The sequence below is a fragment of the Pseudophryne corroboree genome, chromosome 11, assembly GCF_028390025.1.
Source record: "Pseudophryne corroboree isolate aPseCor3 chromosome 11, aPseCor3.hap2, whole genome shotgun sequence".
NCBI lineage: Eukaryota > Metazoa > Chordata > Amphibia > Anura > Myobatrachidae > Pseudophryne > Pseudophryne corroboree.
Genome location: NC_086454.1, coordinates 20647457 through 20661748, shown reverse-complemented (window position 1 = coordinate 20661748; position 14292 = coordinate 20647457). Strand labels below are relative to the sequence as shown.

The 14292-nt window shown below is 44.9% G+C and overlaps 1 protein-coding gene across 2 annotated transcripts in view; it reads left to right on the top strand.

Annotated features, from left to right (window-relative positions):
• Positions 1-13867, top strand: part of LOC134970349 (uncharacterized) — a 65148-nt gene extending 51281 nt beyond the window's left edge. For both annotated transcript variants that reach the window (XM_063946360.1, XM_063946359.1), the window contains 4 exons: positions 1333-1782; positions 5532-5885; positions 8585-8876; positions 13265-13867. In XM_063946360.1, coding sequence (XP_063802430.1) covers positions 1333-1782; positions 5532-5885; positions 8585-8876; positions 13265-13310 — 1142 coding nt within the window. In that variant the 3' untranslated portion in view covers positions 13311-13867. The remainder of the gene's footprint in view (positions 1-1332; positions 1783-5531; positions 5886-8584; positions 8877-13264) is intronic.
• The last annotated feature ends 425 nt before the right edge of the window (positions 13868-14292 follow it).

Here is a 14292-nt window from a genome sequence, read left to right as displayed (position 1 = left end):
CCCCAGCTTCTGTCACAGCTTCTCAGGCACCACTCCCTCAGCTTCTGTCACAGCTTCTCAGGCACCACTCCCTCAGCTTCTGTCACAGCTTCTCAGGCACCACTCCCTCAGCTTCTGTCACAGCTTCTCAGGCACCATTCCTCAACTTCTGTCGCAGCTTCTCAAGCACCATTTATTGAGAGCATTCAATAAATAAAAGCATGACCTCCTTTTTGCACTGTTATGCACTAACCTGCAAGGGTGGTCTTCAGTATGCCGGCTGTCGGGATCCCGGCGCACAGTATACCGGCGCCGGAATCCCGACAGCCGGCATACCGACACTTATTCTCCCTCGTGGGGGTCCACGATCCCCCTGGAGAGAGAATAAAATAGCGTGGCGTGCGTAGCGCGCCACCATGCCTGCAGCGTGGCGAGCGCAGCGAGCCCACAAGGGGCTCATTTGAGCTCGCCACACTGTTGGTATGCCGGCGGTTGGGCTCCCGGTGCCGGTATGCTGGTCGCCGGGAGCCCGACCGCCGGCATAGCATACTACACCCACCTGCAATGGTACTGTATGTTTGTTTCCATTAGTATAAGTCCCTTGTATTTACAGGTGAAACTCACCACAATCATCAAAATTATAACAAATAAAGGCTTGAAATATCTCACTTTGCATGTAATGAGTCTATATAATATATTAGTTTCAACTTTTAAGTTGAATTACTGAAATAAATGAACTTTTGCACAATATTCTAATTTTCTGAATTTTACCTGTATTTGGGATGGTATCAGGGTCCCGGTGCTTGGGATGCGGTAGCCAAAATACCGACAGCGGTATCCGGACACGCAGGGTCCCGATACCTGTTAGGTAAGTGTTCTAACCTTAAACCCCGTACTCCCTTAACCGTATCTCTCCCTTCCCCTTCAGCCCAACCCTGAAGGTCCATACACACTGGCCGAGTTTGAGCTCAAACTAGCTCAAAATGCCAAAAGTGAACTACTTTGAGCTCAAAATCGCCCAGTGTGTATGGGTCTTAACCCTCCCTGGTGGGCCTAACCCTAACCATCCCTCCCTGCAGTCTAACCCTAACCCTCCCACCTTAGTGCCTAAATCTAAGTCCCTCTTCTTAGTGCCTAACCCTAACACCCCTTCCCGCCGCAGCCTGAACCTAACCCGACCGGCATACTTACGGACTGGATCCTATTTATTTGCCTAGATTTTATATTACTGACAGTACTGTTTTCTTGTAAATTCTACAACATGCTCTCTCTATATACATTATATATGGATTATAAATAAAATGATGTTCTTTGAAAAATTGTAATTAATTAATTTTTTTCCGACTTTGACAGAAATACCTGAGGTTTCATCAATTGCGGCAACTGAATTTATTGAACTAAGCCATATGAAGAAGACAACTCTGTCCTGTCATATATCAGGTTTCAGACCAAAAGCTCTCGACATAGGGATATTTCTCCAGAGAGTCGCTGATATGAACAGGAGGGAGATATATACCTGGAATTCCATAAACTCAGTAAGAGCAAGTCCCAACACTGGGAATGTCAGTGAACCTCTCCTGGAACGTGGTTCTATTAATAATAATAAACCATTGCAATTGTACATGGAAACTATTATGTCATCGACAAAACAGGGAAAGTTATTCTCACATTTCAGCTGTCAGTGCTCTATACATATCACTCCCACCTTTGGAACAGATGACGGTGCGCTCCTCGAGGTAGAAGTGAAGCACACCTCACTGAAAGAGCCTGTATGTAGACAGGTACGACTGAAGGTGATCGGAGGTAAGTCTGACTTTTCTGCCAGCGGTCTCTTTGTTATTATTATTATTATTATTATCCTTTATTTATATGGTGCCACAAGGGATCCGCAGCGCCCATTACACAGTACATAATCAAATGAGCAAACAAGAAAACAGCACTTACAGTTCAAGACAATACAGGGCAGGTATAGAAAACCCGGGGTTAGGTGCAATCAAAGGGAGTAAGGAGTATAAGATAGTGGAAGTAAGAAAAGGAAAGGCACATGAGGAAAGAAGTCCCTGCTCTTGCGAGCTTACAATCTAAAAGGTGAGGGGCTAACAGACCAGAGTGACACAGACGGGGTAGACAGTGAGCATAGACAAGAGGGTTAGGAGGAGAGACGGCTGGGTTTGGGGAAGAAGTGCGTCTTGAGAGCCCGTTTGAAGTTTTGTAGAGAGGTGGAGAGTCTGAGGGGGAGAGGTAGGGAATTCCAGAGAGAGGGAGCAGCGCATGCAAAATCTTGTAGGTAGGAGTGGGAGGAGGTAATCAGTTGGCAGGAGAGTCGGCGTGCATTAGCAGAGCGAAGAGGACGGGTGGGAGTGTAAAGAGAGACAAGGTCAGAGATGTAGATGGGAGAGAAGTGGGTGAGGGCCTTGTAGGTGAGTGTGAGAAGCTTGAATTGGATTCTGAATGGGAAGGGGGAAGGTCCTGCAAGAGAGGGAATGTACATGTAGTACGTTTGGTGAAGAAGATGAGACGGGCTGCAGTATTGAGGATAGTTTGAAGTGGAGAGAGGCATTTTTGAGGGAGGAGATTGCAGTAGTCCAATCTGGAGATGACCAGTGAGTCTTTCATTATAACACCAGCTGTTATAGCAAAGATGGTGACAAATAAGGAACTCTGGTGGCATTGGAACAGTACACAGTAACGCACCTTCGTAAATAGGTGCATATTGGGAAATATTATTTTTGGGGGGGGTCGTCTAGGAATTCCACTTCAACACATTTTTCATTTTTAGAATAATTTCCTAAGTATATTTCTATAGGGTGACCATTATTTACCCATTTGTTTCATGGCTGTGAGCCAATAACGTGCTGAAAAAAAATGGGTGGTGTCTCCTCTAATTGCCTTATGGTATCCTTACTATAAATCGACATGGTCGTTAGGTCAAGATATAAAAGGTCGACAGTGCATATGGTAGACAGGTACAAAATGTCCACAGGTTCAAATGGTTGACACAATGGGGGTCATTCCGAGTTGTTCACTTGTTGCCGATTTTCGCTATGCTGTGATTTGTTGCTAAATGCGCATGCGCATGGTACGCAGCGCACATGCGCTAAGTTATTTAACACAAGACTTAGTAGATTTGCTGGTGTTCGTGCGACGTTTTTTTTTTGCATTTTTTTCCACCTTATTCATACTGTACCATCTACGTGGACTATGACTGGGAATAGTACAATACAGGGTTAGGTGCGCCAAATGGACAATTTCTTTTGGTGCAAAAAGGATGATGTTGTTATAATAATATTTGGACTAATTGTTTTAAATGTCAAAAATTTCTTTTATTTAGGCTAAAAATATGTCTTCATGTACTGCACTCACTAAGAACTTATGCAGTTCTATGAAGGGTTGTGATTTAGAGATTGGGGAAAGGGACTGGATGGTGAAGGATGTTGGAGGGGGGGGGGAGAGAAAGAAATATCCGTGTGCTTTGGATATATAACAAGTCTGTTGCTGTAAAGGAGTGGAGACACTCAGGTCGGTGGCGTCCCACCTCTGTAGTGCCTATAATCCTGTTGGAATGTCCAGAGCCTAAGGTCAGTGTTTATGATATGTCCAATTGGAAGAGGTTCAAAACAAAAGGGGTACCCCCGGAGGGTCGGTGCGGCAAGGGATCCTACTGGTTGCTAATAGTCAGGTAGTGAGGGCTCCGGACATACCGTCCACCCCTGTGCTCTGACAGTTCACGGTGTCGTTCTTCCCCATTCGCACAGCAACCACGGTGCGCTCAGAAGAACGACACCGTGAACTGTCAGAGCACAGGGGTGGACGGTATGTCCGGAGCCCGCACTGTCGACCTTTTATATCTTGACCTAACGACCATGTCGATTTATAGTAAGGATATTATAACAACATCATCCTTTTTGCACCAAAAGAAATTGTCCATTTGGCGCACCTAACCCTGTATTGTACTATATCTATATTGAAGCTTGAGGTACTTCTGAAAATAGGTAGCAGCCTTAGGACAATCTAAATACTCAAATACATGAGCGTTGGATAACCTTCCTTCTATGACTGGGAATAGTAACCTGCGAGCGAAGCGAGCCATGCAAGGACGTGGTACACTAAATCACCAAAAAAACTAAAAAGTTGACCTTTTTTGTGTCTACCATTTTCCTTGGCGATCTTTTCATGTGTCGACCTTTTGCACTTTTTGACCGTTTCCATTGTCTACCTTTTTCATGTCAACCTATAGACCCTGTCGACCGCTTAAACATGTCGACATTTTCCATGTCGACCATATGGGGTCGACCTATTGACCATCGACCTAAGGTCAACCTAATGACCCTGTCGACCTTTTGACCATTACGTCCTTTCCCATGTCGGCCTAATGACCCCTCAACCTTTTTAACTATTTTGACCTTTTCCATGCCAACCATATGGGATTGATCTATCGACTGCCGACCTAAGGTCGACCCAATGAGCCACACCTCTACCTTATACATATTAGAATCATTAGTTAGTTATTCAGCCATCAATCATTAATTACTGTAGGATAAAAAGTGCTTCTGAAACGAGAATAAGAAAAAAAAGTGATTTAGACGCTATTTGAATAGAAGAATATTGTTAGCTTTTAATATATGATGCTTCATTGTACAACAGAGGGTTCTTGAGTCTTGGAAGTTTGAAATCATTTCTTAAATGTTAGAAAAAAAAAGAAAAAACATTCTAAGTTTTAGTTACATAGGGGTAAATTTACTAAGGTGGGAGTTTCTTAGAACTGGTGATGTCGCTCATAACAACCAGATTCTACTTAACATTTATCCAGCTGCCTCTAGAAGATAATAGATAGAATCCAATTGGTTGCTATGGGCAACATCACCAGCTCTAAAAAAAAACCTCTCACCTTAGTAAATTTACCCCATTGTGTCTTCTATAATAGGTTTGCACAGGCTAAACATATATTTTTCCCCGCAATATGATCAGCGGCATCCGTGGATTAAACAGAACGCTTGAGATGAGCATGAGAAGTAAATATAATGGGCGGGATGTACTAATGTACATCGCCGCCTAGCGCCACTATGCTGATCGCATATTGACTTACATATGCGCTTAGCATTGCGGAGGACAGCTGTTCCGATAAGAGCTGTCCTCCGCGATGCGCAGCAGCAGCTTGACTACCGGGATTCGGCCCCGGGAGTTAGACTGCGCATGTGCGGGGTGACGGTGGCGGGCGTGATGCATGCTGGGAGGTATGCTATTGGATCCCTCACACAGCACTGCGGAGAGAAGCCCATTGGCTTCTATGGGGTTTCGCCAGCAAAAGCTGGAGAACCCCGCAGCAGCGCTGACCTGCCGGCCGGGGGATAGTACATTAGGAAAATGCGGTAAACAGGGGGTTTACCGCATTTTCCGCTTAGCACATCCCGCCACACTGAGATATAATTTGGGTGGTTCAAAATTCAGACTGTCGTTACGACTGCGCGTCCTTCATTTAACTTGCAAAGTTTAGTGATATGTATTATGTCCGTGTTCCTAAAAATGACGATGTGTTGTGTTTTGTCGTCTAGCTCCTCCCATATTATCCAGCATCATCGCCCCACAGTACCAGCGGCACGGGGATCATGTGAATCTTACTTGCCGCATGACGAAATTTTACCCGGAAAAGATACATGTTACCTGGGTGAAAGAGGATTTGCTGATGCACAAAGCACCACTTGTGATGTATGAAGGAGACAAAAAATATGAAGCCAAATATGAAGTAAAAAACGAGAGCGACAACGAGACGGTTTCCTGCAGCTTGTTCTCGACATTGGGATTTATTATAGATGTGAAGGACGATCATGGAGTGAAATACATTTGCAGAGTCAAACATCTCGCAACAAATCACACAGCACAGTCTGACATGGAGATGTACGTTACAGGTAAGACAGTGTCAGTGACGCAGCTCGCAACGTTATGTGTAAGCCACACCCACAGCGCATGCTGGTAAATGGCCTTCAAAGAGACCTGCCTGATTCCAGACGGGGATCCCAATAATACAGGGGTCTACCAGACATTCTAGGAGAGTAGGCCACTAACCAGAGGTTGGTTTTACGCCCATTATGGCAACCAAGACCCCAGCTGCAAACCAGACCCCTTATGTTTACCTGTCCCTGGAAGCCAACCCTGAAATATTTATCTCCCTCTACTACTGCAGCTACATGCACCATGGGTGGAACTCTGCATTGAGAGATGTTTAGCAACATTTTGGATGGAACAGGTTTAGGCCTTCATTCAGGTTGGATCGCAAAACGCGATCCAACCGCAAAAATTACAAAGAGGATGCGGCACATGTGCAGAGTCTGTCCTGCGCATGCCCCGCATTTTCTGTGGGCGCTCCGCAGTAAATGCGAACGCCTCTGCCTGTCAATCAGAGGCAGGGTGGGAGGGGGTGACAACGCTCCATTTCCTAGGCGGGGACGGAGCGTTGTAGGGGCGACGGCCTGAAAATGGGGGCATCACCAGTCAAATGGGGGCGTGGCGTGGGTGTGATCGGGATGGCTGCGATCAAAATTATTGCAAATTCTGCTACTTAGCAATCCTTACTAAATCCAGTCCTTAGTTTTTCCTCCCTCAACCCCCACTTGGCTCTTCTGATGGGGTACAGGCAGTGTCAGAACAAGTCAGGGTGTGGAGGATATGAGCCCCCCCCCATACTTCCCAATAGCGCTGCACCCCCTGCACTGGCATTCGCACCATTACGACAAAGCAGCTCGCAATATAAGTTGTGGCTATTAAATAACGAGACTGTACTTGTAAAAAATAAACCATATTGCGTGAGATAAAAGGGACCGGGGGAACATTAGCCTTGGACTATCCCAAGACGGTTTTGCAGTGTCACCCGTTCGCACAAATGGTTTGCTGTCACACAGCGTCCGAAGAAGTTTTTTTTTTTTCTGTACGTCATAAAAGTGCTTAGTTCAAAATGACAGCAACGTGTCAACTTAAATTTTTTGTTAAATTGAACAAAACGTCCACTGAATCTTTCTGTACACTAACCGTGGCTTACGGGGCAGGTTGTATGTCACATGTACGTGTGTTTGAGCGGCACAAAAGATTTAGTGACGGTCGTGAGGATGTCAAAGATGATAAATGTCCCGGGAGGCCTCGCACATCAATAACAAATGAAAATGTGGAAAAAATTTAGAAAAATTGTTCAAATTGATCCGAATAATAGCAGAAATAGTTAAAATCGGCAAAGGAGCTATTAGGCAAGTTTTGCAACAAGATCTTACCATGACAAAAGTTTGTGTTAAGATGGTTCCAAGGCTCCTCACTCCCGAGCAGAAAGAAAATCAAAAGCGAATTTGGAATAAATTCAAGCAGATTCGCGTTTTTTAGATAATCACTAAGGGGTGTCTTCAATTCACGTCGGATCCTTTCCGACGGAAAGGATCCAACATGTGAGTATTCAATGCCCGGGTTTGGCCCGCTCCCAACAGTGCCAATCCAACTTTTTTTAAAGTCGTATTGACACATTGTCGGAAACGGGGCTAAAACCTGTCGGGTTTGGCCGCGCTTCCGACAATACATGTGGATCGGCAGCTGAAGCCGCCGATCCGCGTGCTTTTCAACAGGTTTCTGACAAGTCGGATTTCCAGACTTGTCAGAGAAAAGGGGGCAGTATTGAATAGGTCAGAACCCCTTCCGACCTAAAACAGTCTTTCCGACAAGACGGCAGTTTCCGACTTCAATTGAATACCCCTCAAAGAATGAATAAACAACGTCAAGCAAATCCAAATTCAAAGACATGTTAATTGTTTTCTTTGATCTCAAGTATGTTATTTTGGCAGACTGGGTACCAGAAGGTGCAACAGTGACCCAACATTACTATAAAAATGTTCTAGAAACTTTGCGAGACCGAATCAGAAGAAAAAGACCAGAGTTGTTGAAAGATGGTTTCATCCTCCATCAGGACAGCGCAGCAGCCCACACAGCTCTCTCTGTGAAGCAGTTTATGGCCAAGAAATAGATTGCAGTGCTAGAGCACCCTCCATACTCGCCAGACCGAGGAACCCGTTTTTGCATCAGTTACTGAGATCAACAGGAAACTATGGAGCTGTGAGACAGCTGATAGATAATGAGCTACAGCGCGTCTTTCACCAGCGGAAAATAAGAATACAGCGGTATGTGGATGCAGAAGGGGAGTATATAAAAGGGGAACGGAGTTAAAATGTACTTAATATAATTAAACATAAATTATAGCATCAGTCTTGTTATTTAATAGCCACACCTCGTATGTAACCCATGCAATAATGGCAACATGAAGAACAGTAGATCTGTTGACAAACATCTGGTGGAACCCTGGGTTCTACCCTAACAATAGTGCTGACCTCGTGCCAGCAGACAGAACCGGCAGGTTGAGGTGTATTGATCCAATAGCGTAAACATGTTAAATTGTGTTAACAGAGGTGGCCAGATGTCTCATATAAACTGGTATTGTGATGAGCATATCCCACTGATGGTCAAAGTGGCAGAAGGAACATCTTGCAAAGCGTAAATGTAAGGTGTTCCTGAAAAACATGTATAGTGTTCTTAAGCTGTAACTTTCATTTCTCATTGTGCTTTGTGGTTTCTGCAGCTGAACCAGTGTTGGATCCAGTACAGAGCAACCTCAACGGGGACCAGATGGAGCTTTCCTGCAGAATTCATTCATTTCACCCGCAACACTTACAAGTTACGTGGTGCAAGGAGAATGAAGTTTTGTCATCTACAGAGACGGTAGCCAACACAGACAATAGAGGACTCTTTTATGTCACCAGCTCTGTGACCTATACTGTTAGATTGGAGGACTTTGGGAGAATATTTAAATGTAAAGTTGATCACCAGAGTTCATGCCCTCGAAGTGTTGAATGGAAATTGGAACAAGCTGGGTAAGTAGTTGAGAATAAATACATGTAATAATGTAGAGTGTACATATATCGGCTTGCCCACTATCCACAGGTGCATACATATATTATGGAGTCCTAGACGCACAAGATGTGTCTGGCAATAAACGTCTAATTCCCATATCAGGCTTGGATAATTTCTTAGTCCCAGATTGCTGATCTTCACAGTGTGCCTATAACCTTTTCCAGATACAAATCTGAGCATCCTTCAGTGGGTGACATACAGTACTCCATCAGGGCATCCTTCACTGGGTGACATAATCTATCTTGCCATTCTTTACTAGGGGAGCTAATCTATCTGGGCATCCTTCTCTGGGTGACTTAATCCATATGGCCATCCTTCCCTGGGTGACCTAATCTATTTGGCCATTCTTCACTGGGTGAAATGATCTATCTGGGAAGCCTTCTCTGTTTGACCTAACCTATCTAGGCATCCTTCACTGGGTGACCTAATCTTTCTGGTCATGCTTCACTGGGTAACCTATTCTATCTGGGCACCCTTCACTGGGTAACCTAATCTATCTGGGCATCCTTCTCTGGCTGTCCTACTATATTTGGGCATCCTTCTCTGGGTGACCTAATCTATATGGCCATCCTTTCCTGGGTGACCTACTCTATCTGGGCATCCTTCTCTGGGTGATCTAATCTTTCTGGTCATGCTTCACAGGGTAACCTATTCTATCTGGGCACCCTTCACTGGGTAACCTATTCTATCTGGGCACCCTTCACTGGGTAACCTAATCTATCTGGGCATCCTTCACTGGGTGCCCTACTCTATTTGGGCATCCTGCTCTGGGTGACCTAATCTATATTGCCATCCTTTCCTGGGTGACCTACTCTATCTGGCCAGCCTTCTCTGGGTGACCTACTCTATCTGTGCATCCTTCTCTTAGTGACCTAATCTATGTGGCCATCTTTCTCTGGATGACCTAATCTATCTGGCCATCCTTCTCTGGGTGACCTAATCTATCTATCTAGCCAGCCTTCTCTGGGTGACCTACTCATCTGGACTTTCTTCACCGGGTAACCAGGTCTATCTTGATTATACCTTGGATTATTACAGCCATGTGCCCAATCATAAACACTTATCTACCCAACTGTCCTGATTTATGCTGGACTATACTAATTTGAAGACTTAGTTCCACCATCCTAACTGTGAGCAACTATGTCACATGGATCAGAAAGCAGGACGCTGCCCAAGTGGGTGCTGCACATACCTGGACTGGGGCATGTCTCAATGAATCTGTGCTTACAAGGGAAAAGAATAAGGGTGTCCTAGCGCTTCAAAATTCCCATTGTGATGTGGCCAAGTTTTACAATTGTGCAGAGGTCCAGAGGATGATAAAGGTCCCTATATTGATGGCCCCCACAGTTATTAGTTCACCCCCAGGTGATCCTGAAAACAAAGCTCAGTCTAGTTCAGTTCTACTCTATGGGCTCAAGTTGGTTGTTCCAGAATTCACTAGAAATGCAAAAATTCTACCTCCCTCTTTTGAAAGCTGGCTGTAACGGGCCCCAGACTGAGGCACCAGCAGGTGGAGCTGTGACTATAAAGAATATGTTCTCACTGATTTAGTTCCAGGTGAGTTTTTCCTTTTCTCGCTGGTGAAGTGGATTATAATTTTGGGTACGTTGCATGCAGACAGGTGTGTCATGGGGTGAGCTAGTAATAATGGGCAGTATATAGGGGAATTGCATGACTATAAGCACTGCTGCTGTGTTCCGTGTGGGGGCATTGCTGGTTTAATGTGTACGCCAATGTTATAATTCACATATGTAATATTAGATGAGCACTACTGGAATAATGAATATGTTGTGTGTTTACAGTCCGTTAGGCAGGAACAGGAAGAGGGGTTAAGTTGGTCATATATAATAGTTATGCGGGGGCCCTATACCGCTTTGTGCTGCCACTGATTTCCTTCATTTAAAGGATAAAGTGTACAGCGTAGAATGTCTGCTGGCACTAGCAGGCAGGAATGCACTGCCTAGAACTGTAACACACCAAGAAATAGAGGCGGAGAGCCAGTAGCAGGTCACAGTGATGAAGATGTTCTGGCACAAGACCTATCAATGGAACAACCTTATATAGGGTACCCAATCCCCTGATAGGCCCCCTGGGTCAGCTGGTCTTAGAGCGAGTCAGCTGATAGGAATTAAGATGGTGGCACCCATGCTCTGCCAATGTAGAGATGATCCTAGATATATCCCAACCACCTGGCTGATAATAAAAGACTCAGGGACATCTGCATCACTGTATCAGCTAATGGGGTCTGGAAGTCCAATGTGTGACACATCAGATAGAGACAAAGGAAGGCCACTGCTGTTGCTTGGCCCTGATGAGTGGGAGGACAGGGGGCAGATGGATCATTTAGAGGTTCTACGAAGAACAAAATAGAAACACAAAGCAGGGCACACAAAACCACAGTGTGTATTTTACACCATAGAAAAATTCTTATTTGTTAATCGGAGTTAGTACACTTGTCTTTTACAATGAAGATGATTAATTAAATAGCAGCCAGTAATGTTGTGAGACCAATATACAGTACCAGTCAAAAGTTGGGACACACCTTCTCGTTCAATGGTTTTTATTTATTTTAATTATTTTCTATATTGTAGATTAATACTGAAGACATCAAACCTATGAAAGAACACATATGGAATTATGTTGTAAACATATTTTGATTTGTTTAACACTTTTTTGTTTACAACATAATTCCATATGTGTTCTTTCATAGTTTTGATGTCTTCAGTATTAATCTACAATGTAGAAAATAATTAAAATAAATAAAAACCATTGCATGAGAAGGTGTGTCCAAACCTTTGTCTGGTACTGTATACTGATAGAGTGCTATAAAGGGGCAATAGGGTCATTGTGTCACGCGCTGTGGGTTAGCTCCCAGATCCGGGTACTTTGATATGACAATCTGTGATTTATTAATGCTGTAGGCCGTTGTGTCTTTATAGTCCCTTAATGTTGTGCAGAGGTACTTATTAATGATGTCCCATTGGACTCCTCAAGACACATTTTTCTGCCCAGCGAAACAAGATATTCGGGAAGTGATATACTTTCCCTTCCACACGCCTGCATGCAGCAGATTTCCAATGGACCCAGAAAGCCCAACAATCCCGCCACTACATCAGACAGGCAACCACCAGCTGGAGGTTGGGATATACAGAACTGTGGCTGGATAATAGCTGCATCCAATTGTGTTTGTGATCATCGTCCAGTCGCACAGTTCCCGAGAATTGTACATGTACAGTATAGACAAATATGACAGAGACTGCCACCCAACAATTAGGACAGCGGCTGGACCGAGAAGTCTATTAGCGGCTTTACTGTCTGAAGCTAATTTGTGTGTCCAGTAGTCACCATTTTTATTGAGATGTCTAAATTTCTAAAAACTCTCAGCGTTCTAATTGCACATAGTGCAGACAGTCCTTGCGGCCTCCTGAGGTCATTGCTTTTCCTCACTGAGATACAGTAACATTCAATGTGTGTGTACGTGACACTTGTTATAGGTGTTGTTACCACGGTCTGCGCTTCCATTAGGCAGCTGCCTGTGGACGCCGGGACCTGAGGGGACCTGGTGGAAAAATGAAGAAATTCTTCTTCTTCACCAGGACCCGATTCTCCCCTCCCCTCCCCTCCGAGGAAAACAGTGCTATATCAGTCCCAACGCCGGTTCAAGGGCCGTTCAATAAGAACAGCCGAATGGTGCGCCACACCATAGGGTCACAGTTTGCCAGCCACTGCTGGGACAAATGACTGCAGTTGACAGCCAGCCACCACCAGCAGCAGCACCTTTGGGAGGGTCCAGCGCCGCTGCCCCAGCTCCATATACTATATATCTATATTTCTATATTTCTATATATCTGCTATGTCCCGCCTACACTACAGCCTGCCTGGGGGTCCCAGCGTCTGCTACCACTGGGGTGAGTTCTGCCTGAGATCTCTCAGCTCTCCACAACCTGCCTGGGGATCCCCCCAAAATATTGCGCATAGTTTTTGCATATGTTTTGGGAGGGGGTGTTTCCCTATTTGACAGCGGCGTCAATGAGATGTCTAAGAAACCAACTTTACACCTGGGGGGCTGGAAAGTGGGTATTGGTGTGTGTGGGGAAGGTGGTAGGGGCAGTAGGCAGACAGTTTGCCTAGGGTGCTGAGAAACCTTGCGCTGTACCTGGTTGTTACTTAAACATAAAAATAACAGGATAAAACGCTTCCCGGTGGTAAATTCAGGACTTTGCAGTAGTAACACGACGCGTTTTGTGAATTATCATCAGTTTCTGAGTAATATATTTTACATGTCAGGCTGGTCTGAATGTCTTTTTAGCATTTTATTTATTTTAACTGTTATACTTGTTTTTTGAAGGGAACAAGGTAAAGAAAATCCAAATGGAGACAGTATTGAAGAATAAGCCCTATTGTGAAGAGCACACATTGGGAGAGATAACAGCAGATACCATCCATCAATTGCTCGCTAGCCTAATATCAAAGAGCAGAACCTAGTAATTACCAGTCCAATATACAGATACAGAGCCTATTACACTATGCCACCGCCCAGGGATGCCCTCTTTGCCCACAACACCTGTGACTGCGCATCTCCTGTACACCTCGAAACGCAAGTTCGCCTTTGTGCACAAGGTATCTGTACGCAGTGCAACATCGACCTAATTCCTGCCGCCCCTTTTTAAAAAAAAAATAAATTTTCAGTGCCCCCCTGGAAATCTACCTTCTTTAATCGCACAAACAGAAAGATGCAGTGCATTTGCTGTCAGTAATCTGTATTCTGCTCAACGATTCTTACCAGCATGATGGATTACTAATCTGCGGAGGTCAGATGTTCAAGATGTCTGTCAGTCTCCCCGTATTCTCCACTGTCCTTAGTGTATTCCTTTGCGTGAACCCTGATGTTTTCCCTCCATTCCAGACACTGGATGCCACCATGACGCATGCGATCAGCTGACTTCAGATTCTCCAACCACTGCCTTCACAGCGGTCAGCTGATGCTGCTCTCCAATCATTGCTGCCCAGGGGGGATAAAGGGAAGCTCAGGCAAGTAATCAGAGCCTTGAACAACATCGCTTACTAGAGCTATGTCTCCTGGCTCCAGACTTGCGGTCTAACAGCATTCTAGCTTCCTAAGTCTGCCTCTGAGCTGTGGAACTGTTGATCTCAGCCTGCACCTGTTTCTAAAGCCAGGTACACACCGGCAGATATTTTTGGTCGACCCAATAATTGTATAGTGTGTACTTAGCTTCAGCCAACTCTCCCTGAGTTAACTTTCAGCCTGCAATGCCAAACAGGTGTGAGCATTCAGTGATTGCAGCAGGTTCTCAGTACTCAGTACTTGCTTGCTTCAGTATATCACCAGCTCCCATGTGCATTCCATCTGCGCTG